A 27,681-nucleotide genomic window follows, 5' to 3' on the forward strand; every position below is an offset into this window, starting at 1 on the left:
TATCGGTTGGGCAGTTGTAATGTTGTGTTCACAGCGTGGATCACGTCTCTATTTATGAGTGATCAAAACGACAGTGTTCTGATCAGTTTCCACAGAGCAAAGAATATGTCCAGAATATAGCACTTCTATTTTCACAGGCAATTAATTACACTTTATGTAGTAAATGTTATACATTTAAATGGGGTATTTTAACATCATCCTATGCTATATTAATAGTTATTGCTTATAGGATTGAACATGCATATCATACAAGGTTTGATAGAGTATCAACACTAACGTCTTTATCGTTCCTTCAGGGACATCGTACAGGCCTATATTGCTCTCAGGCATCACCATCACAAGTACTTCCATTTCTAGTCGAATTCTCAAATCGTCCTTAAGTAAGCTTATTGCGTTGATAGGTGGTTACCCATCGAAAGAAAAATTTTCATTGCTTAATTAACAACAGCACTTTTAAAGGTTGATGACTGTGACACTGCTAAGTCAGCAAAACTACTTTCTTGTTGGTAGATATGACATAGCCAAATCAGTAACAGGAGGCTTTGGTAAGTGACCCTGACACAGCAGATTCAGCAACAGGAGGGAGATTTTGGTAAGTGACCCCGACATAGCAGATTCAGCAACACGAGATTTCATGGTTAATGGCTGTGACATAGCCAATTGAGTAACATGAGGCTTTTTGGTAAGGAGCGTGATAAAACCAAGTAAACAACAGGATATTTTATGGTTGATTGATATGACATAGCCAAGTCGACAACATGGGATTTAACTGTTGATGGTTGTGACATAGCCTAGTCAAACACAAGAAACTTTATGGTGGATGGTTGTGACATATTCATGTCAGAAACAGAAGATTTTATGGTTGATGTCTGTCATGTATTAATGTCAGCAACAGGAGATTCGATGGTTGGTAGCTACGTCGACAACAGGAAATTCAATGGTTGATGGCTGTGACATATCCAAGTCGACAACAACAGATTCGATGGTTGATAGCTGTGACGTAGCTACGTCGATTAGAAGAAATTTAATGGTTGATGGCTGTGACATAGCCAAGTCGACAGCAGGAAATATATTAGTTGATGGCTGTGACATAGCCAAGTAGACAACAGGGAATTTAATGGTTGATGACTGTGGCCTAGGCAAGTCGACAACAGGGAATTGTTAGGTTGGTGGCTGTGACATAGGCAAGTAAGCAACAGAAGATTTTATAATTGATAGCTGTGACATAGCCAAGTCGACAACGGGGAATGGTAGGATTATTGGCAGTGCTCTAGCTAAGTAAGCAACAGAAGACTGATTGCTAGTCAAGTTAGTGATAGATATCTTTTGTTCGTGGGCGTGATATAGTCAAGTCATAAACATGATACTTGATGGTTCATGGCCATGAAATATGTTCCAAAGGAAAAGTAGAAGAAAACGATTCGGAATACGATATCCTGTAGGATGAAATCGCTCCTAGCAGAGAGATATTAAATGTGACGTGTTGACAGTTGTGAAATATTGGAGCATATAGACTATATTCACTAGAATGAACTCATACTTGATTGGATATCAATCACATGCCTTGTCTCGTTAACGGTTCCTGGTGGAGGTCATTCATCAAAGGAGAAATCGATGTAACAGACGATAGGAGATAACAAGTCTAATACTCATGTCTGTACCAAAGCGAGCTTAACGTAATGAATGGTAAAACCACCCACATTATACAAAAACGTATTATTGTAACAATATTGAAAACCACATATGCTGTTATATGGCTGCTGCAATGGCGAAATACAAAGATGTACAATTGTAATAATATAGAAATACAAAATATGTTCAATTGTGCTAAAGTATAGAAAAAGATAGAAAAATATATTATTGCAGCAATATGCAAGGATATCTAATTGAAGCAGTATACAAAGATATATACTATTGTAGCAATAACAAAGATATAGTATTGTAGCAATATACAAGGATATATAATTGTAGCAATATAAAAAGATATATACTATTTTAGCAATATGCAACGATTTACATTTGTAGCAATATACAAAGATATAGTACTGTAAAAATGTACACGATATACTGTAGTATTGTAGTAATACACAAAGATATGAATTTGTAACAAAATAGAAAGATATCTTATTGTAGCATTAAACAAAGATATATCATTGTAGCAATAAACAAAAAGATAGTATTGTAGCAATATACAAAAATACATTGTTGTAACAATATACAGACATATTATTTTCAAAAATATAGAAATACAAAGATACATTTGAATTTCAACAAATTTTATTGCAAAAATGCAAAAAGGATTGGACGTGAGGCAAAGCCTGATAAGCATTTTTTTTATAACTTCGGTATGATATAGTCAATGAAATTAGAACATAAACCATGTATGTAATGTGTGTTCATGTCTCCACCGACCACATAGAGTTATTTCTAATCAGCTATTTCATTGTCAATAATTTACTCTCTAAGTATGATTCGCGAATGGTTGAATAGTGGACAGATAAAATGTAGTGTTCTACAGATTCCTTGCCGAGGTTTCAAGTTCATATTGGAGAATCTTTTAAATGGCCAAAAAGGGTCAGATTTAAAATTTGCTGGGTTAATTTCTTATTGGACACATAATTATACTTATATTTCGACTACGATCATTTACAAAAGTTTTTGTTTTAACAGTTTCATCCATTTTGAAGGGTAGATATTTAAATTGTGATAGCGTTTCTATATTGGATAAATCAAAACACGATTGAAATGTATCGATACCTTATTGTTACATTTGAACATGTCAGAAGTTAATGTGATTTAGGTTTAACAATATGTGAAGTTATATCATCAGAATTAAATTAAATTAATATGTTGTTTTTCTCTACATGTATTATTAATTCTGGATCTCAGTTCAAAATATGTTTTAATACTCCAGATCTCATTTCCATGAAGTTTGGCGTTTTAATTGCTGGGGTTGGTAATGAAGCGAAAAGCCTTTTTCCCGGAGCAATTGCTTTCCTATCCATTTTGTGTGTTGAAGAGGAGAAATGTTGAAACACTGATCTGATTGATAATGTATCTCGAGTCCGGTCCCGATTTGTTCCTTGTCCGATATAGGTTATTAGAGCAACATTACCAGGCTAGGAACATCTTTGGTGTTTTGTCCAATCATCCATCTTTCTACGCTAATCGAGCAAGACAGGGTCATATATACGGGAAATCTTCGGACATTGTAAGGTTAGTTACTCTAAGTACACACAGCTCAGACAGATTCCTTCCACGTTATCCTTTCAGGCGATAATTAATTGTCTGTCCAGTCGCCGTGGCACTCCAACGTCTCCACTTTACTTGGCATTCTCCCCATTGTGTAGGCGGTTTATTGGCATATACCTCATAGTTTAGATTATCTGATTACACGGAAGTACTACTAATGCATCCACCGATACTTAGTTACAGATAAAGTATACCCAAGCCACTCAGCCACCCGCTATAAAATAACTTATAATACAATACAGAATGAATGATGTGTTATAACTAAACACATGCATCAAACGAAAACTAACAAAATGTAGTTAAGGCAGAGAAATTTCTTGTTGTTATTAGGGTTTTAAAAGCACAAAGGAACATATAATGTACAGCATATACAATTTTCATTTAACTTAATTATTTCATATCGCTAAATATTGGCGTCAAGGAATAACACGTTACGACAGAATTCCTCTTTGATTATAATCATATTCAAATATCCGAGCTTGTTTTGTCGTTTTGAACGCCGGGTCTGTCCCCTCTGATAGTGACGCCAGTCACTCTTATTGGGTTTATGACACATTTTGAAAACGTGTGTTTGACAGCACTTTTAACAACTGTCGTGAAAATGACAGGATGTAACACACTACTGGCTTCAGTCGTTGTCGTCTGCCCTACTTGTTTCTCCGTGAGTTGTTTCTACGTGTACCTTCATTGTGTGACGTGAATGGGCGATATCTTTTATTTTTCAGTAAATGTTCGTAGAACGCCGGAAATAAAGCATTCCAATCAGGAAGATTGTTTCGTAGATAATGTAAACAGATAATGCCAGTGTGAGTTTGTGTTGTAGTTATCGAAATAAAAAAATATTTTTTTGCAGTAGAATTACTGTTACGTCACGCGTCACGTCTAAATTTGTAAAGGAGGTGGTGCATAGGAGGGCTAAATCGGCCCACGGCGATTTTTTTCCCGGAAACATATTTTTGTCAAAAGCATAATATCCCCGATTATGTGGGAGGAATTAATTTCCATTCCTCAATGTATATATTCTTTTTTTGGTGATTTCATTATTTCCCCATCAAACTGCATAAGAAGCTAATGTTTTGACCACTAATTATTATAGAACACATTTTTATTTCCTATTTGTGAAACAAATTCACCCCATTTGTTTAAGGTTTAATTTTGTATATGAATCATCACCCTCCGTGACACTAAAATTAAATTTCAGCCTAATTTGATGTCTTTTTAAAGTCTAATACCACAAAGTTATTAATGGAGTACTATCAAAATTTCCGGTTAGAAATAATCTATGGATATTCATAAACATTTAATGAAACAAATTTATTTTGTGAATTAGAGGATATGCCAAGATTTTATTATGTTAAATGCATACACCCCAAATTTTGGACAACATATCAAAGTACCGAAAGTACTGAAAAATAGAGGCAAATGCTACAAAAGGTACATCAAAACGTTCGATTAAACATTATTTTACTGCTTTACTGCTTGTGTCAGACAGGGTACTCCTTTTTAACCCTTGGTTTTTTAATACAATTTACTTCATGACCTTTCTTTGTATGCAAAAAGCTTTTGTTATCCAGTAATTTTTGATGATTTTTTTTTGGTTGTGTATTAAGATTAATATGCAAACATGTTTTTTAAAAGCAAAATTTGATAGTACTCCAAAGATTATTACATTTTATCTACTTAACAAATAAAAGAAAATTTCAAGAAGGTAAATTTTTTACTGATAATTTTGTTAAAAAAGCTGTAATTACACTTTCCATTATACAAATTCATACTAAACACACATGTTTTTATAAAATATAACATCACATGAGACTATCAATGCAATATGAAATTTATCAAGTACTTTTGTACGAGAAATATGTTGAATTTAAAAGGGAGGGTACACATTTTTTACAGAAATCATGTTAGGTGGCGCTGCGTATACAGCATTTGCCAATTTTCGTTTCAGTGTCTAAAATGACATGTATTTGGTAAAAGTCTATCATAATATTATGCATAAAATAAGATTCGGCCGTGGGCCGCCATGCACCACCTCCTTTATATTTGTGTGTATATTTTGTCTTCGTTTAATCGATCTTGAGTTTGAAATATGGTTTGGTTATTATATCGGTATATTTTGTTTTTTTTCTGATAAAAAATGGCACAGGTTTAGCGTTGTATATTTCATGTTCTTTGAAAATCATCCAACATCCAAAATTTACCAGAACTGATTCAAATTTTGGGGTTAATTTACACAACCATATGTATTCTAACATTTGTTTATGCTCAATTTGATTTCTCCGAGTTCCTTTCTAGGTTTCCACACATTTAACTGCCAGAGTCAGTGATGTAGTATCGTAGCAGGACGAAACAATCGCATGATGTAGTTACATTAGTATACAAATTACCTTATCTATCACTATAATCATATTTAGATGTATTATTCACTTGTTTTGTTTGTAGAACCTTTTGGTAGAAATAACTAATCTCAGCAGTCGAGCTATCACCCTACCTTCTGTCAACAACTCATCAGTAACTTCTTCATTCGTACACTTTGTCTGTACAAACAGACGAAAAAATCCAATATAAGTGAAAAATGTCATTGGTATTTTACTATTTTATTCATGGACAACACACATATTTGTAGACAAATATCTGAATGAAAGACTAGATAGACAATCAGTGGAAAAAAGTCGTGGATGTTCAGCCTATAGAGCATCTTATCCAACTGAGAAAAAATGAAAATTATAACTAAGCTGCTCATTACTGAGAGAAAAGGAAAACAAATAATTTTATACAAAGATATTTAAAAGAAGTAAACCTTCGTGTGAGGTATTGGACACGGAAACTCATGTAAAATATAATACAATAACAAATTCGGGGCTAGAATATCAGTAAAGGAGAGAAAACAATGTATAAAACATTATATCATTATATCACCATCTTCTGATAAGACGGTGTTATATCTAAATCACAAATAATGAGGAATGCTTACTTTTATATTACAGTTCCATAAAGTAATGTCTACGCATCATAAGGAATACTAAATGATATAATAATGTCATAATAAATCATCCATGGGAAAGTAAGGAATGATACATTTATAACCACCGTATATGTGATACTTTTAATGTGTGTACTTATGGAACACGGGGTACCTCGTTTCTTTAAAGTATTCGTATTGGGCGGGTAAGCTCTTAACTCTACTTAGATATGTCAAGATGATTCGAGTATATTTAAAATGAATATGTGTAATTTGTTTCAACTTTTTAAAGGATATTCTTTTATTTATTTATTTATTTTGTTGTTGAAAATTACAAATTTAAAAAAAATGTCTGTACACAACTTCCGATATCCAAGTCTTGAATTGATTAGAAAAACCTAAGTGGTTTCCATATTCCTTACGAACTTTTATATTATGTTTAAGGATGGCATTTCAAAACATGATCTGATAAAAAAAAAACGAAGGGAATTGAAAACAAAATTTCAATGCAACATTTATGTTACCAAAAGAGTGAAGCATAGTGCAGTGTTTTACATGTGTGGTCGGAATCTAGAATGCTTTTTTTTTTTTTATAAATAATCTAACTGAAAAACAAAAGATGAGCATATTGAAACTACACAATCAATGATCAGGTACGAGGGCTGATTGATAAGTTGTGAGTCTCATATTGAAGGATTTTAATTTTTCCGGACTATTGTATTACTTTTCAACATAATCCCCTTCAGTATCTATACACTTTTGCCAACGGTGTTTAATGGCCTCGATGTCAGTTTTATAGAACTCATTTTCTTGTCCATTTTGCAAAAGCCGCTTGTTTTGTTTACTTTAGAGTGCTGCCTCGTCAATATAAACTAATCAAATGAGACCAGTCCTTGGGTACACGGCCCTACATAGTCAGAGAAAAGTAGAACTTAAAAAGAACATCATTGAGTACCTCCTTCAATACGAGGCTCACAACTTATCAATCAGCCGCCGCATGATAACCATACTACTGCGAAAACTTCAGAAAATAGCTTTTAAAGGTGACCTAAGATTAGCTAATGTTGATACACATTACATTTAACAATCAATTGGTGAAACACATGCACTTTAACGGCACACGGTATTTTAATGGCAAAAGTATATATATACGTGAATTATTTGAGCAATAAATGATAAAGTTAAAATGATGACTTTTTTTTTTTAAACCGACCCATATTCTACAAACCGAACTATATTCTAAACACCGCCCCGTATCCCCAGTAAATCTTATACTTTTGATTTATATAAAGTTTACATCGGTATTTATCTCTGTCCTAGATAATACTCATACTTTTCAGAGTTGCTAAAAAGTTAATTCTGATTAACATATCACGTTCTACATACGCAATTAAACCACGTGGTATGTGTACATATAAGTTAGAATGTATGTTAATGTACATATATGTAAAGTATTTGTTAATAGTTAACATGATATATGTTGATATATAATGTAACATGTATGATAATATTTATCAATAACGGACCTTTGGTGAGGTAAATGATTTAGATTCTGCTAGGTCGGAATAACACCATATTGACCGAATCAAAGGTCTTTAATTTTGATATTAGATATGCAACCTGTTTGCAAAAGGATGGAATTGCATTTCATTGGGGTATTGTGAAGTCACACTGATTATAACGTCATACATGCAATATAGCCCGTTGATTCTAATGATCGAAATGTCAGGTTAAAATCTCAAAATATTGACCTCCACATGACCATGTTTAAGACAAAGAATGAGGAAATCTGATCATATATAATACAAAAAAAAGTATATAACGTTAAGTTATTATGTGCGTGTTTTGCAAACTCCGCTATCATTGACATATTTATATAATTAATCCGATTTTCTGAAGATACTGGTACATACATTGTATACACATAATGTGAACTATTTATACATGGTATTTGTGTGACTAGTACAATATGTACTATCACACCTTCATCAGTTATTCAGTGCGTTGTTCAAAGCTGAGTGTCTCTACGGGCTCAGTGAAAATCAATTTTGTTAGTAATAATTATATTATAGATGACAGATTATGTATCGGATGTCTACCTAAGTTTCACACACATATATATATCATGGTCTATGCTGTATGACCATTTTATCCATTGAGGAAAAGGCAGATTCGATCGGATACAGTTCTACTACTGCAGAGTACTATACGGAAAGTATTGCAGGTTTCCCAGGAATACTAACAATACACAATCGAGCCATGTGAGACTACTAGCTGTACATATGAAAGTATATCTCTTTTTGACAAGCCATATATACAATGTAACCTAACGATGTTATCATTGGTAAGGTATGTTACAGTCTGATACATTGTTGTACTACATGCAGCTGAATCCCATTTACCAATGAAATGCAAATCACCAGATATTTTAGCATACACCATCTTCTATCGATCTCGGGGTGAGATAAGGCATTTATATTCATATTGCCAACAAAAAGCCTTATTGATGTTTAAGTTTATAGTCACAGAAACATTCAATCGATTTTTGAGAATTCACATTTGTTTTTGTGACGTGATATGCAGATTGTCCTATTTGATACGAGTCGCATCCCTCCCAACTTAAATACTGTATCCGATTGATCTTCACAACACATCTTCGACTGTTTGGTATGAACTCATGTGATGGTTAACTTTCATGTCTCCTCTGTTCCTATTGATTTTTGTTATCGAATCTTGATATTTTTGTGTAATTGCGATGGGGTAATATGTCTTTTATATTCGACTGTTTATCCATTGAAGTGTTTTATCTTTTGTTCCTCAAACTGATGTGCAATTTCACTTCACTAATTGTGAACGAGTAATTAGTTAATCACGCTTCTTCGAATTCCAAAATATGCAGGTTCTATCTATTCTGAAAAGTAATAAAATGCAGTATCCATTTCAACCCACAAGTGCAAATACTGCAAGCTTGAGATGGCACACTACACAAGACTTTCATGACATCATGCAACTAATTTTAATGACTTTTCTCATGCTTTGAGCATGTGCCAAATTCTGCAAATTCACATGCAGAAAATCAATATAAATTTTCATTGTCCCTCCACGTAATATGTAATATCCAGAGTGCGAATAGTGTGATGGGCTACAACCGTGTCTAAAACTCAAAAGTTACAGCATTACTTCTCTTTACAAGCTTCTATTTACACCTGAAGAGGAAACAAGAGTTTTGCTGATGTCGAGACTTCTATGAGATTTACAGTTTGTTAGCATGAACCAATCATTTAAATACCATACAGAAAACGGAGAGGACTTAGTTTGAATCACCCATCCCACATTGGTCGTAATACCTATCATACAGAAAACAAGTGTCCCGTATTGATCCTGAAAACGGGCCGGGGTGGAACTAAATTTAGGATTTTAAAGCCCATCATTGATATTGTTGGGTATTCCCACTGTGTAAATTGCATCAACCTTATTTTTGTACACAAGTGTGCAATATTTTACTGTCTTTACAATTTCTTACGTATTTGCCAAAGCTATAATCAAAATTCATTTTACCCGATTTAAATGAAAACAACCTAGGATAATAACTTGTAACATATATTTAAACGTGTTTTATCGTGATTTATCAAATGAATACAGATATATGTACAGAATATGCATTCTTGGGTTATTATTTGGCATTAAATTATTCAATAATGTTTTAAAGTCAATGAAACAAACATGCGTCGCTAACATGTAAAACCGATGATACCTAATTAACTCATGAGACTTCATGTTGATAGCAAATTGCTGGGCGGTCTGAACAACCATCGTCGTATGTATTTCACACTTAAAGCGGTCGAGTAGTATAACGAGACATCTTCGTATTCATTTACACAAAACATTACATCGTTGCTGCACATAAATGTCAATCGATGGAAGGAGTTGAGTGGGTATGCAGTCTTGGTTACCCAGCTGGCGTCTTGCTGCAACATAACACCTCATGGCCTCATCAGCGCCATCACAACATGTCGAGGGAAATTAACTGCTCTACAATATAACACCGTTTAGGGGGAAGTACCGGTCATACCTCATACAGAAACTCGATTCTGCATCATAGGACATAGTAAACCTAATAACTATAATGTAATACAACCGCTCAGTGTTTGTAGGTCTTCAATTATCTTCCCTACAAAAGGGGATTATTACTGTTTGTATATTTCTGGATCACTATAGTAAAACGAAACATAAATGAGATGTGTTTATCTGAATAATATAGTCTAGACAAATCAGATATGTCTTTACATGGAAAAGAATTTAAAAGTGAGAGAGGAGGAAAAAATGCAAGGGCTATAACTAACTTTTTATTATTGGGTGCAGTGTAAATATATTCAAAGGTTAATAATATGTAATAATTATCAGAAACAAAATATCAATAAATATTCAATATAATGTAAAAGAATTGTAAAAATGATCGATGGTATTGAGTATATGAAGTTCTAGTCCAATGACAAAGGTATAGGAGATAACTACAAACTCTTCACTTCCTGGACACTTGGATACATCAAGAAACGAGTATTTTCTCTCTGGTGATATTGTAAATCCTGAAATTATTTTTAATAACCATGTAAGTAGTAATGGTTAAGATATCGCTTGTCAGCGCTCTAAAATTGATCAAGCTAAAACAATTTCAGTTAAACTGAGGAACAAACGATGTTAAGAGGAATCTCGAGTGGCCAGGACAGCATGCCACAACCTTTGGGTTTGTCTACAAATAAACAAAAACCAGCACAAGTAATGTTGCTGGGCATATCGTATGCATGATGGGTATTGTATATATACATAAAAGAGCTCTTGATCTATTCTATATATACAACGAACAATAGTCACTGACAACGTTCGGGTGGTTCTGGGAACATATCGACCACGCAGATCCTGATTTTCGAAAAGTCTTTCACGAAAGGTTGAAATGTATGCCGTCTGTATAAGTGTAACCAGGGGTCTTGTGATAGTCGTGATTCTATCAAGTAGTACGATTTCACAAATCAAGGTTTTTTAATATGCCCAATTGTGAATTAACTAATCCCGTTATTGGATAAATGCTTTGACAAAAACCAGTATAATCGGCAAGTATACCAGTTTTACTGCTTCAGGAGGGCTAGTCTTGCCATAACATGTATGCTTTCTCGTATACGACTTCTTGAAGATTCACGGCTTAGGTTATTATAATGAATCACTATAAACTCGGTCAACAAAGTAGGTCACGCTTTTCCTTCTTTCACTCACGAAAATGGGAAAATGAAAATGAGTTATTTTCAACCATTGATCACGACCTCGCCGATCAATAGCAGAATTTTGTTGCTAAAGACCCAAGAGGAATGCTAACTATCTATGTCCGTCAATTGATCATCCGACTCTGAATGATCTTGATTCTAAAATAGATTCACAATCGAAGACATCAGTAGCGATTCCAAGCAACCATAGTTGGACCTTACCGGCTTAGATATATGGCAATCTTCATTCTTCAGGCCTACAAACAATTGTACCATTTCTCAGACGTTGAACGGTCTTGGTTCAAGAGGGGTCATGGGGTTATTGTTGATTTCAAGGATCATATAGCCCAAAACCCCCATGATGAGTACGCCACAGACTAGACACAGTTTGTAGAGTAGGGAGAGCCAAATGGACGCAAGGAACACGACAGTCAGTCCGAAGCCTTGGCAGATCCGGAACCCAATGATTGCAGGCTCTTTTCGTGTTACGTTGGAAACCAGGATATCTGTAAAATTAATAATATTAGCTAGTGTATGATTTAGGGTGTTGTTTTGAATTCGCATTAATTTGTGACAATTGTAGTACAATATCCTTCACTTTAAATTATATTTTGTTCTCTTTTAGATATAATTACTGCTTCTAGTGGCCGAATCTAATACTAAATAACGGTGTGTTGTCATGAGTAAAAATAAGTTATCAAATATGAGTCGTCATTATTTTCGCTTAATTGATGCGTTCATCTGGTTAGGATAACTGAAATGGAAACAGCACAATGCTCTCCATATAGGTAAGATAATACAGCCTCGTCCGTTCTATAGAAAGAATCAATCATCATCCTTTTAAATTCCCATTTCAATTACTAACGTTATCTGGGCCCCTGGGTCTTTCCATCACCACTTATTAATTGCGATGACGGTTCTGTCATTCCGAGCTCCACACTATATTTTTACTATCTCAGCGGAATTCTATGAGAGGATATTTTGAGATAGACACTACAGTGTTAGCCAGATAAACCTGAATGTACAGACTCTATTCATTTGGGTAGTGTTAATCATGACTCCGGTGCACAGCGACATAATCAATATATTGATTAGTAAACTCAAACAGGTAATTGTAGTAAACACATGGTTTACACTACTTCTCTTGTAGGTAAACATAGCTACATAATCACATGTGTATTAGGGTTAAGCTTCCATATATTCTTAATTTTATTTGAATGGTAAATTACGATGATTCCAAATTTGCCTGATTGTAATTGTTATTAATATACGATAAAAGATGTTTATTGTAAATTTCCTTGCAATTCTAAAAATAAACAGCAATTTCGTTGATGATGAATACAATTATGCAGGTGCACAGGTTGATTAGGATAATTCTATCTAAGTTAGGATCAAGGAAACAAAAAAAGGAAAGTGAATTTGCATCCAGATAATTATGTAAAAACAAAAGGAGACAAAATAGCAATTACCCTTTTCCTTAACCGTTCGTTAGTCCCTTAAGTATTGATCAGTTTGTACTGTTGGCCACCGGTCAATTAACGTTTTAGATGACTTACTTTTACTGTTTTTGGTAATACCGAGCGTTAGTTCCTAAGGTACTGCTCATTTCTACCTGTTCCTACCTTGATAGTTATCTAACTTACTTTGAACCTGGGACTGCCAGACAGCGTCCACTGCTCCCCAAAGAGCCATGTATCCCAGGACGGTATAGACACAATCATCGACAGGCTCCCAAACATACAGAAGAATCAGCAGGCCTAGTGAGATCAGGAAACCTGCAGGAGAAAGATCAGAATTAAAATATACACATGGGAGATCAGGAAACAAGCAAGGGAAAAACAGAAAAAACAAATGTACAATTAGGAGATCAGGAAACTAGCAAGGGAAAGTACAGAAAGTTTAAATGTACACGTAGGAGATCAGTCAGAAAACTAGCAAGGGGCAGTACAGAAAACTTAAATGTATACTTAAGAGATCAGAACACTATCAAGGGAAAGCACAGACTGTCAAAATATACACTAAGGAGATCAGGAATCTAGGAAGGGAAAGTACTCAAAATCAAAATGTACATTTGGGAGACCAGGAAACCTGCAAGGGAAAATATATATAAACACAATGCACATGAGAGAGACCAGGACAAACTTATGGTTTTCGATAATCAGCGGGACGTGGACGTGGAAACCAGCAAGAGAAATATGATAGAAATATACTTCAGCGCTTTCGTTTTGATATACTAGCTGAAAAAAGAAACGCACGTTTATATTCGATAGTTATTATATTACATGATTCTTTGATGATGTGTTCATGGTGTGGGTTTCTCAATTGTTTCATCATTACTGAATACATTTTGCTGTTTTTTTGTTGTTGTTGTCCTAGCTATCACAAACGGCGTTTGCGTGAATACCGTTAAATCAAGAGTAACCTCGTCGTTTTACTGATCCAAATCAGTAGCGTGTGTGCCAACACCTGGCATCAGTCGCTGCTCGTACTCTTCTTTGACATTGATCCCATAAAGGTGCTCATTGCCATTTGAAGGATATTATTCAAATCCCGAATAAGGGCCTGCATGGGTTGGACGTTGACGCGCTTCCTCCTGTCTAGCTCGTGCCACAAATGCTCGATTGGGGGAAATATCTGGACTGTATGGTAGCCAATTAAGAACTGGAACGTTGTTTTGAGCTAGAAAGTCACGATAAACCCTAGCAACATTGGGCCTCTTGCTGTCTTGCTGCAACGTAAAGTTACGTTAATGGATAAGAGGAAGAACGTGTGGTCTCAAGACATGATCCCGATATCTTACTGCTGTATGGTTACCATCGATAACCACGAAATGTGTTTTTACGCCTTGAGATGTCCCTGCCCATACCATAACAGACCCTCCCCGACTATATCGCTTTACGTTATGCAAGCGTCAGAATATCGCTCACAACGACGTTGATAGACACGTTGTCGTCCATCTGACCTGTTTAGCTTAAAGCGAGACTCGTCATTGAACAATACGCGTCTCCAATAGGCCAAACGAAACCGGTTGTATACATGTGCAAGCAGTCACCGCATTCGACGTTGGCGTCGCCTCTGCTTAGGTGTTGGACCAACAGTGGGACGTCGTGGCTTTAAATGACCAAGAGTGCCGACAATTTGATGTGCGTCTGAAATCGGTTACGGAGTTACGAGAGACGTATGCCTCTATCATGACGTCGCCACGTACTGCGCGGGCTTGCGCCCCTGGGACTGTCACCCAGTCTTCCTGTGACTCGGAGACGCCCAACTAAACGGGATTTTGTCTCATGCACACCATATCACTGGGCTACATGACGTTGCGAATGCCCCTGCATTATCAGAGCAATGGTCTTACCCCTATCGACTTACCTCAAACGCGGCATGTCACTGTGCAATCGCTTCAAAAGAATTGTTTTGTAACTGAGCTGTACTGTTCCAATGTTCGATTTGTAATGATTTACCAGCACATATGGTGCAAGAGTACCCCAGATGCACGGTTTCTTGAAAAATCTGCTGAAAGCATGCAGCGTCGAGCGGGGTCACGGTCGACTGAATTTTAACTGTAGAACATTTTCACAGCGGACGGTGTTCACTGTGAAATTTAATTGAAGTTAGACCACGTTTCTAAAAGTTATATTAGATAACCCGAACTTACAATAATAATAAACCTTAACAATATCAGTAAGCATTTAAATAATATGACAGCCAGATCAGTTAACGTTTAACTGATAAACCCAAATTAACAATATGCGTAATGTACCCCTGTGGATATACGTAATCAGTTTTGTAAGTCTAAAGGTTTGAATTCAACGCATCGATCTGGCGATCGTACTGGGAAATAACTTATATAACGTCTACCCCCATTTGGGTTCGGTAATCATCTCAGTGTCATTTATGTATACAGCGAGACGAACACAGAGACGGTGAGATATTTGGAGGTAATTACACACGGCAGTGGACGCCTACGGTTTGGAAATGCCAAAGGGTCGTCACAAAAATGTGTCTGACGGGCGTCTGGGATAGTCCTGTGGCAATATACAGGGAGGCTTTGCTGGTATTGAACTATATCAAAACGGGCGAAAAATATATTTCAAAATGATATATGCTCTAAATAGTTTTAGCTATGTCTTATGCCAATTTCCGCATACCAAATTATGTCGACTAAGCCCTGACCTAGGTCTCCAACTCAGATACTTTAAGAGAGTGTTAAATTGCCTATCTGACACCCATTGTTTTGTTAAATCTAGTAGAAAAATATTGTTAAGTATGATCAGTGATTCAATACGATACAAAAATAGTTTTCTTATTACCTTTGTACCTACCCAGGACACTTTATATAAATTATAAACAAGTAATATAGAAGTTTCTTTTTCAAATCATTTAGATTTTTTTCGTTCGTTGCGTAATTTATATCTATTATGCAGTCGCTACAAAGTATTAAGACGATGTAATTCGGAGGTACACAGTATTCCACTTAGCGTAATGGAGCATTATTGATGGATGCGTTTTCGTTCCGAACGTCGGTGATAATTGTTACCGCTTGATGCGTTTCTATTGGGATAAAATATTGGGATAATTGATTTATCTGCAATTACACCAGAAATATCCAGGTCTTATGAATGTGACTAATAATCAGCTACAAAGATGACTTCTACCTAAGGTTACCTCTTAATCTTCAAATTGCTAATTTTCGAAGGAAAAACCATCAAGGTTTCCAACAAAATTAATGCAATTTTCCACTTTCCCTTAGAATTTGATATCACGAAATCACTAGTGTTAAAACGTCTGTACTTTAAGAAACAATTATCATGTAAGGAGCTGCTGATAAGAGATTCCTTTGAAAGAAAATGTTTTAAACTGTTTTATTATTGAACATCTAAGGAGTCATTTTCGAACTGCTAGCTTTATACGTTATTTTAACAGTAATAATATAAAATTATAAGTATTTATATGAACAGTATAGTCTTCCCTTAGTATATGATACTTTAATCATACTTACAGGTACCCCTCATTTTCAAGGGTTTCCAAGACGTTGGGATGTAATAATTCTCTAATAATGCAATGCAATGCAATAGAAATAGTTGGATAGATTTGCATGTGCCTTTACGTAAATGTTTGATTATTCTCCCAATTTTATCAGTAGACAATATTGCCAGTAAGTTGTAAATATAGCGTGAACAATGAACATGTTTCCAAAATATACCAAAATTGAAAACATTAACAAATTTGTTGTTACTTTCAATATTTTTAGCAGGGAAGGAAATATTCAAAACTTTACATGTCTTTAATAAAGATACAACGCGTTTACAGTGTATAAAATGCTTAACAGTACTAGTGGATACAAAGCTTTATAGTGGATACAATGTTTTATAGTGGATACAATGATTTATAGTGGATACAAAGCTTTATAGTGGATACAATGTTTTATAGTGGATACAATGCTTTATAGTGGATACAATGCTTTATAGTGGATACAATGATTTATAGTGGATACAATGCTTTATAGTGGATACAATGTTTTATAGTGGATACAAAGCTTTATAGTGGATACAATGTTTTATAGTGGATACAATGATTTATAGTGGATACAATGCTTTATAGTGGATACAATGTTTTATAGTGGATACAAAGCTTTATAGTGGATACAATGTTTTATAGTGGATACAATGATTTATAGTGGATACAAAGCTTTATAGTGGATACAATGATTTATAGTGGATACAAAGCTTTATAGTGGATACAATGTTTTATAGTGGATACAATGATTTATAGTGGATACAAAGCTTTATAGTGGATACAATGTTTTATAGTGGATACAATGTTTTATAGTGGATACAATGATTTATAGTGGATACAATGTTTTATAGTGGATACAATGTTTTATAGTGATACAATGCTCTATAGTGGATACAATGCTTTATAGTGGATACAATGCTTTATAGTGGATACAATGTTTTATAGTGGATACAATGTTTTATACAATGCTCTATAGTGGATATAATGCTTCATAGTGGATACAATGCTTTATAGTGTATACAAAGCTTTATAGTGGATACAATGCTTTATAGTGGATACAATGCTTTGTAGTGGATACAATGCTTTGTAGTGGTACAATGCTTTATAGTGGATACAATGTTTTATAGTGGATACAATGCTTTGTAGTGGTACAATGCTTTATAGTGGATATAATGATTTATAGTGGTACAATGCTTTGTAGTGGATACAATGCTTTATAGTGGATACAATGCTTTATAGTGGATACAATGCTTTGTAGTGGTACAATGCTTTATAGTGGTACAATGCTTTGTAGTGGTACAATGCTTTGTAGTGGTACAATGCTTTGTAGTGGTACAATGCTTCTTCGAATTCAAAGAATTCATTGCGGTCCCCTGTCAACGGCACCAATCGTGGCGTTATGTATTCTATCTTGCATTATGACATCATATAACGGAGAGCATATGTAAATCTTAAATTTCCCCATTGGCGTTTCTGAAAAAGTGATATTTCTTAACTAGTGAAAAATACCTCTTTTATAGAATGAATGATTTTCGATATTTTACTGGTAAATACCATGCTTTAAAATGGATACAATGCTTTATATTGGATGAAATGCATTTACATGAACCTATGCAAGGTGATTTTTGTATATTACCAAGAGCAGGTTGGACGGTACTCACCTTTTAGGACGAAGATAATAGGTTTCACTCGCTTCTGAAACCTCTCCAACACAAGCAGGGTTGCTAGTTGGCAAGTTCCATAACACATCATGAAGTATCCCACCATTGATAGACCCAGGCCGTCCGTACCGTACACCTGGACAGACACACACACATACGCAAATGAAGACAGTGCATTTGTTTTCCTTGCAGAGAAGTAATATTAGTTCTTAGTAAAACTCAGTATCAAGCTAAACGAAAATGAAGAGTGCTGACATGATTAAAAGCCTGTACTGACATTTGTGGACCAAATCAACTGGACGTCTATGACGACAGACTAAAATAGGAATCAGTTAATTATTTATCGCATTGAAACTTCTTTTTCTTTTTACAGTCCTATATGACACTTCAGGAATGTTAACATTTATATATTAACATAAACATATTTCCATTTAGACATACAAAGTTATTTTTGAAATATCACATCCCTATCTTCATTATATATCAGATACTGTAGATCATATGGGAACAAGCTGACACCGTTTCACTCAACACGACGCAATAGAATTCAGTATGTACCCCCTCTGATCAAGGATAAATATACCAGAACCAAAACCTCAAGAAACCCAAACATGTACAGAAATAAACAAAAATACCATTTAAAGAAAAAGGACTATCAAAATATTTCTATGGTCGGTAAAACTACCCAAACGTGAAGCTATAGACACTTAGACGAGCATGATATTAAGGTAATGCATTTTACCTACAATTTGTAACGGCTCAGCGATGTGATGCTGTAAATTTCAGTCTACAGAAAAATCCATTTTCTGATATTTCATAGGTCTAACTATACTTCCTTAATAAATGTAGCACTAACTTGAATACTCACTAAATCTTCATGGGAATATATTTCTCTTATTTTGCAACACCCCTGTTACCTTCTCACATCCAAATTTCATATAGTTGATACTTATGTCCGAGGATGCATAATAATGTTTTGAAGTATGTCTCTTTGGAAGAGAATAATTTTACCAGGAAAATTGATGTAGCCCAAATGATGGATTTTGCTTCAGGGAATAGACACGCTCCTCGTCTGGCCAGAGCAATGAACACATTCTACATTCTATAATTACATAAACCATTTAGACAAGGATAGGATTTCTTTTACATTTCAAATCCACTTAAGTGATATTATTGTCACTGGGGAGTATTGAATCGGTTCATTTCCATGAGAACGAGGTGTACTAATGTATGCCGAGACAGCAACGCGTGACTTTCAGGTGTTGACAGTAAACAAATTATCCTTCAAAATTACGAAATGCCATCAACGTAATTGGATTTTTCTTTATAAAAAACCAACAAATTTTAACAGTGCATCAATGCTCATCTGAGCATAATCAAAACCAACTTAAACTTGCATGGTGTTTAATGTTTTTAAAATGATACCATGATATCTCGGGTAGAACGCATATTCTCCTGTTTATTGAGAGTTTGTTGTATTAAACTAATTAATGTGTGAACCAGATGACATGTGTGTTGTTTTCTTTAATTAGCAGTGTGTAACCCGGAGGGAATAGCGATTACTGAATGATATATATGATACATATGATGCACCCAGTCACCACGTGATCGATAGATCGATATCGGGATTGTTCCCTTTGGTTTTCTTTTTCAGCTATACCTAGACAGTATTCGTGAGCATCATACACTCTGTGACACCGGTTATTACTCAGCATAAATAAAACTGGTTAGTTATTAGTCAGAAATGTTCTACGCCACTGAAACAAGGTCAAGGACTTCGACACTTAAATGGAATATTTTTAACGGTGAAATATGGATAATACTTTTTGGAACACTGTTTGACATGGATCGCCAAAAACGGCAAACGATTCTTATCTAAGAATAAACAATTATCTTAATTATATTTAATGACATGCTTTTGATCCATAAAAATCATCCACAAATTGAATATTAAAACCCGGATGCAAAATAACAACACTCAATGCGCAACTATCCTTCCTGGCCTGGCTTGACATTAAACCGTTCCAGGAAACATTTTGTTTCTTTTTTCTTAAAAAGTTTACGTGCTTGGTAGAAACTGTCTGAATTTCAGGAATGGTGATTTTTGGATTTAAATAATTATATTACACTTGTGTAATATGTCTTGTGTTTGTTCCCTGTAATCAGTTTGGCGCAAAATTATCTGTTTAAAGCTATCAATATGAATACAAATTACCGAATATGTCCGTGTTGGTCATGGTGTAAATACGTCGTATGTCGATGACGATGTCGTATAGTATGTCATTGATATAAATATATATGATTGAAATGATAAGTAATTTTACTATTGACAGAACGCCGAGAAGATATACGCTCAAATATGTTTGAATAATAATAATAAAAAAAGGTGTTGCAATGTCTTTGCTGTCGGAATGAAATTTTTTTTTTTATATTTTTTTTTATTTTCCAAAAACACATATATCATTAACAGTCAATAATTTTAATATAGCACATGCACACTACTGCCATAATCTTTTAACAATTATCCTAACTACTCACACACTCATCTTCATCCTCATCATATCATCCTCATCCTTATCATCAACATCACCATCCAATCATTATCATCATCATCAAATCATCATCATCATCATCATCATCATCATCATCAAATCATCATCAGCATCAAATCATCTTCAATAGTCATCATCCTCATCTGCAATAATCATCCTCGTTCTCACCACCACCACCATCATCATCAATCCTCAATCGTCATCATCATCATCATCATCAACATCAAATCATCTTCAATAGTCATCATCCTCATCTGCAATAATCATCCTCGTTCTCACCACCACCACCATCATCATCAATCGTCATCAATCATCAATCGTCATCATCATCATCCTCATCATTATCATCATTCAATCACCAGCATCCTCACCATCATCATCATCATCATCATCATCAACATCATCATCATCATAATCATCATCATAATCATCATCATTCAATCATCATCATCATCACCATCATCATCCTACTCATCATCATCATCATCATCATCATCATCATTCAATCATCATCATCATCATCATCATCATCATCATTCAATTACCATCATCCTCACCATCATCATCATCAATCAACATGCATCATCATCATGATGATTCACCCTCAATAAAACTCACAATTTTATCATCTTCAGCAGCAGCAGCAATATTCACATCATAGGTGCAATTCATAATCAATGACATATGTGTAACATAATTTTTTTTTCTTTCTCACACACACTCGCAGTCACAACAATATAGACTTTTGCACTTTCAAATACACATCAACACACACACGCACCCTCATCACACACAAACATACACAAAAGCAAACACTTTTGTACATAATATGTAGAAGAGAGAGAGAGAGAGAGAGAGAGAGAGAGAGAGAGAGAGAGAGAGAGAGAGAGAGAGAGAGAGAGAGAGAGAGAGAGAGAGAGAGAGAGAGATGTGCCATTTCGTATAATAACAGATTATCGCAGTGTGCTTAATAACATACAAAATAAAAAGACAAAAAAAAATAGTTGAGAAGTATTGTCAAGAGTTGGGTGTTGTCTGTAAAAGTTTATCCCATTTTTTCCATCTATTATGAAATGTTTCTATATTTCCCTTATCTTTACCAATAAAAACATATTTTTGAATATTGTAATTATCTCTAATAGTAAGTTTCAGTGCTAGTACCGATAGAATTTGCTGTAAACATCTTGTTCTATAGATGTACTGCTTCATAATGAGTAATATAAGATTATCTGTTTTATAATATATATTTTTCTTGTTTCTCATGCCAAAAATGAAAGTTTCTTTATTGAAAGTAAATGGAATCAATAGCGTATCTAGCAAAAATTCAAAGTTATCAAAAAATGACTGTACTTCTTTGCATTCCCATAATAGATGTACAATTGTTTCTGATTCTGTTTTACAGAAGAAGCAGATTGGACTACCAGTCAATCCGATTTTGAATAAATATGAATTAGTGGTTAATATATGTTGGTTTATTCTATATTGGAGCCACTGTAATTTAGAACTTTTAGTAACTTCGAAAGGGATCATAAATATATTCTTCCAAGTTTCATCATCTAATTCAAACATTCTATTCCATTTCTTTTTTCCTGTAGATATATTATTGTTTAAAGAAAGTATGTTATAGAAGTCTTTAGAGCCCTTAATATTTCTAAAAAAAAAATTCTAAATGAATGGGTACTAATGGATAAGTTAGATTTTCATTTTCTATATGCTTGTGAGCAGTGTATTTCCTAATAGAGTTTATTATACCATGGTATGTAAGGAAGTTGGTATTGATATTGTATTTATCTTTAAATTCCTGAAAAGTATAAAAAGTATTTAAATTTGGCAATTTAAATAAATTATTGATTATAAAAATCCCCTTCTGATACCATTTCTTATAAAACACCATTTTATTATTTACTGTTAAGTTTTTATTAAACCAGATGGGTGTTTTCATTATTGAAAAATTCCTATTTACTAAAAATGTCTCTTCTTTCTCTTTAAGGCATCCCCAAGATTTGAACACATCTTTCCAAAATTTGTTTTTGCATTTCATTTCACATTTTCTGATGTATCCTGATCCGCAATTAGCTAACATACCTATATCAATACTTCTGCCTAAGATTAGTTGCCATTTACTTGCTTTAGAGTATAACCTTCTAATCCATGATAACTTTAGCGCCTTTATAAAAGAATATATATCAAGCATTTTCAAACCCCCTTCTGTATAGTCTTTTATGATAATGTCCCTTTTCACCTTGTCTACTTTACTATTCCAAAGAAAGCTATAGAGTTCTGTGTTTAGTCTTTTGATAAATGCTAAATCAGGATCATGTAGAGCTATAAAAAGGTGGTTAAATTGTGATACCAAAAGAGATTTAATTATATGTATTTTACCAATAGGAGTAAGTATCCTTTTATTCCAATTATTCAAAAGAGATTTAAGTTTAACCAATTTCTTGTCAAAGTTCATTTTAGTCATTTTATGTAAATCAACATGGAAGTCAATACCCAATATGTTAAATTTTTGGTTTCCCCAATGTAGGTTCCATTCTGGGCAAAATTGTTCTTCACTATATTTCATGCTACCTATCCATATTACTTCTGTCTTGCTTTTATTTATTTTTAACCCAGATATATCTGCATATCCTTTTAACTCATCCAATGTCTCTCTTAATGAATTTCTAGATCCATCAAGGATAACTGATGTATCATCTGCATATTGAGATAACAGTAGTGGAGTATCTTCTATATTTATTCCTTTAATATTATCATTATTTCTTATTCTAATTGCTAGGACTTCAGCACATAAAATGAATAAATATGGAGATATAGGGTCACCTTGTCGACATCCACGTTTGATATTAAAAAATGAAGATAAATTGCCCCCCTGATTTACAGATGAATTTGAACCATTTTGAAAAATATGAACCCAGTTCTTTATATCATCCCCAAAGTTAAAAAAATCAAGCACTTTATCAATAAAATCCCAACTAACCGAGTCAAAGGCTTTTTCAAAATCTATTGTGAGTAACATTCCAGGAATATCATTCTCTTCTGCATAGTGCATAATATCATATATAACTCTAGTGTTTTCACCTACATACCTACCTGAAATAAAACCAGACTGATCAGTATTGATAAGTTTATCTAACACTTTTCTTATTCTATTTGCAATTGAACCTGAAGCAATTTTATAAATTGTATTCAGAAGTGAAATGGGTCTCCAATTCTTCAAGTATTGTCTTGGCTTATCTCCCTTTGGTAAACATGTTATGATTCCCTGTTTTTGTGTAACAGATAAATTTTTAATATCAAATCCATATTGAATTGATCTTACTACAAAATGACCTAATTGTTTCCAAAAACATTTAAAGAATTCTACTGTAAAGCCATCAGATCCTGGACTTTTATTATTTTTCATATTTTTTAGAGTTTGAGATGCTTCACTTAAAGTAATGTTACCCTCTAAACTGTTTGTTTCTATAAAATTCAATTTTGGTATATTATTTACATTAAGATATTCATTCAAATTTATATTTTGCAATAATTGGAAATTATTGTCTTCTGAATACAATCTTTCATAATATTGCTGCACTTCATTTAAAATTTCCTCTTGATTCCTGATTATTTCTCCACCATCTTTTTCTATGACTGGTATAATTTTTGTAACAAAATTCCTATTTTCTAAATTGAAAAAATACCTGGTAGGTTTTTCACCTTCTTCAACCCATTTTATTGTCGGAATGAAAATTATGTATATTGGGATAGTTCAGTTTGAAATGGGAACAGAAACATTTCGATCTGTCAATGAGGAACGAAATTTGTTAACAGGAAGATAAAGTCTGCTACAAAATATTTCATTTTGACAGACACTATCCATCAGGATTCAAACTATCTACACAAAGTCGGCATTAGGATATCATGGTTTGGCATTGGTCGTTTAAACACAGCAGGAATGATGCAAGATGACTTAAGTTTCTTATACTTGATTATCAATTCAAATGTTTAAGAATTGAGATATGCCATATAGAAAAGAGTTTTGTGGCTTCTGCAACATCGCGAGGCAGCAACTCTACTGGAATAGTGATCACTGTAGAAGGGGGCAAACTTATCAGAACGTTTTACAGTGGAATAAGTGATGACTCGATAGTGGGATAAACCAGTTTACTGAGGACTGTGTAAATTTATATTAAATATGATTTCTATATTGCATTTAGAGTTCAGTCAAACAATTAATACTTTTTTTTTAATCCATCATTATTTGGACAGTGTATGATCAACACATGAGAGATGTGAATTTCAATATTCAAATTAAATAGGTGACAATGTAAGAGTCTCCGTCGACCATAATTTCAAACTGAAGTTTCCCTTAATACATACTTATCTGTTATTCTTTGTCTTTATAAAACAGTCTGATTCATATAATTGGGATGATAGACCTGTAATGTTTTACTGATTTAACCTTAACTGATCAAACCGTTCTATTACACACACCAGACACGTGGTAACACGCTGCTCTGTTGTTTGTGATCAGTACAAAGGTGATTACGTACAATGTTGATGATAATCTTTTTCAGGTAAATAATTAATCCGTCTACCTGTTACGTCAACAATACATGGCTATCGCATTGTGCTTTAATGTAAATATCGATCACACACAGAGAAGATTTTTGTTTGGTGAATCCGACATTTATGGTCACCTTTTTGCGTGGGGTGATCATAAACAAAAGGACAAATGTCGAGCTGCTGCAAGCCTATTGTAGACACCAAGTGTATGTACCAATGAAAATCCTCAACCTATGGTGTTTAAAATCACGATTTTCACGAAATATATCGACTGCGGAGAAAAAAATATAGTGTACAACGCAGAGTTTTGAGACTTGCAGGTGGATGAATTCTATAAAAAGCTTTATGATGGACTCGTCATCTCGGTGAGAATTACGTATCGACACACATTGATATACGTGCTACTTTCGTTTTTTTTTTACCTTTGTGTACGTGGCATAACCTTGATGTGATGTAGATTTATATAATGGTTTTGTCGATGAAATAAAGGAAACTTACCCTTTCGGATCCCCTGGTCGTATTTCCCCCGTACTTTTTATTCCCATTTTTCTTTTGTTCATACTTGTTATCGATTTCGATCATTTTTATTTTCCTAGTTAGTGCGTTTCTGTGCACTGTCATCACTTTGATAGTAGCGAGAGTGGGGAGATTATAGAGCTTAATTGATAGCAAGGAACATGTTCTAATGATCTCCTCTGGACACTTTGATCAGTCATTTACGTGTGTAATTCCGACTTACCGCGAAGCTAATTAAAAGTCTGCAGATCATAGCCGACATCCAAAGCGCAGCTGTTTTAACACTCAATATTTTACAACCTACGTCCACAGTAAGATTAATTAAAGGTATTTAGATCCAAGAACCTATGTCCACCTGTTCCCGCATCAAATGAGTGAGGTGACGGGTAAAGAAGTAAATAATGGTAGTCATCTCTGAAACGCAGTCATGTCAAATATGACAGCTGAGAATATCCTGCTATCGATTTCGTGAGTATTATGACGATGATTGATATATGCATGTATATATAGAGACAGAAATCTAAATATATAGGAACCTGCTAATCTCAAGTCTCAGATATATTATTATAAATCACATAATCAATACAGTAACAAAAAAGCGACGGGGACGTTCAGATCGACTTGCACATTCTACATGGGTAATATGACAATACTTACCTTTGTGACGTCATTGATGACGATTCCCTGTTGCATGCCCGTAAATATCATCAATAATCCAAGCATGAGGAATGTTTTTGTCTTGAAGAAGCTTAAACTCTCCTGAACCTTTTCCTTTAAACACATTTTCCTTTTGTTCAAAATTATGTCAGGTTTTCGTAAACAAAGCCCCACTAGAGTGACCGAAACACATCCAATAGCTAGGAAGATTATTTTTAGAATCTCCACTTGGTGTAACCTTCCGTCTAGCAGCATAGTGTTGGGGAAGATTTCGTACCCGAACACGTTATAGGAATATGTCATTGGTGTTCTGCACGGAGAGGTGCAGTTTGTCGCAAGGGACTCCTCCCGTAAATAGTTGGAGTAGTTCCCGTGAAACATTGTGTTTGTTGTTGTATCATCCATACCTAACACAAGCGATTCCAACAGATTTCCAAATATTTGCGCAGAGTGACAAAATATAACGAACACTCCCTGAAATTGTTGAATAGATCGCTCCATTCTCATTCCTGTGACAGCCGAGTAACTCGTCCCGTAACTACCAATCAGGAGTTCCTGTACCGACCATAACGGTGCCTGAAGAAATCCAAACAGACAGGAAGCAGGAATCAATGTGATGAATGATGGGAACATATTTGCCGCCACAAATAGCACGTGACTGAATACGGAAACGAGGATGAGACCTTTTGGTCTGGCATTCTGAGCAATCCAAGAGGACAGAACACACCCGATGATAAAACTTCCGTAAATCACAGCTAGTGATAAAGTACCTAGGTGGTAGTTGGTATAGAGACTACTTTGAATATTTCGTAACGGCAGAAAAGATATAAAAGCACACATCAAACTTGTGCACAGGGATATAAAATTCTTCCATATGGAACGTCTGCTTTCCATTCTGTGCGATGGAATGGAAATGTTATCCTGACCATCAGGGCTGCCGCGCAGTCTTCGAAGTTCGTTCCATTCATCACTTAATCGTGTTGGTCGCTTTATAGACGACGGACGCGCAGTTCCAGATGTCGGTGCCATCTGCTCTGAAATGGCCGGAGTTTCGTCGGTGCCTCCTTCAAGGCGTCGCCCTAGTCTACCCCATAATATTGCCCTGACCTCTGCGGAATCCGACTCCCGAGAAGGCGTGTGATCTGGGGAGGAGTCACAGTCGGCCATCATAGTGAAGAAGGGGAAGTTAACCCAACGTTACGTCAGCAAACATTCTTGTCAGGAATCTGTCAAATCAAAGAATGGAAAATAAT

General features: G+C 34.7%; 1 protein-coding gene across 1 annotated transcript; it reads right to left on the reverse strand.

Moving 5' to 3' along the window:
• Nucleotides 1-5,836: 5,836 nt before the first annotated feature.
• LOC117337158 (protein unc-93 homolog A-like) lies at nucleotides 5,837-27,650 on the reverse strand. The gene is made up of 4 exons (XM_033898002.1): nucleotides 26,429-27,650; nucleotides 18,150-18,285; nucleotides 13,116-13,247; nucleotides 5,837-11,978 (listed from the first exon to the last, which is right to left on the reverse strand). The coding sequence occupies exons 1-4, from the start codon at nucleotides 27,596-27,598 to the stop codon at nucleotides 11,752-11,754; spliced, it is 1,665 nt and encodes a 554-aa protein (XP_033753893.1). The 5' UTR covers nucleotides 27,599-27,650; the 3' UTR covers nucleotides 5,837-11,751.
• Nucleotides 27,651-27,681: the final 31 nt, after the last annotated feature.

Source organism: Pecten maximus, chromosome 11 (assembly GCF_902652985.1).
Source record: "Pecten maximus chromosome 11, xPecMax1.1, whole genome shotgun sequence".
Lineage (NCBI taxonomy): Eukaryota > Metazoa > Mollusca > Bivalvia > Pectinida > Pectinidae > Pecten > Pecten maximus.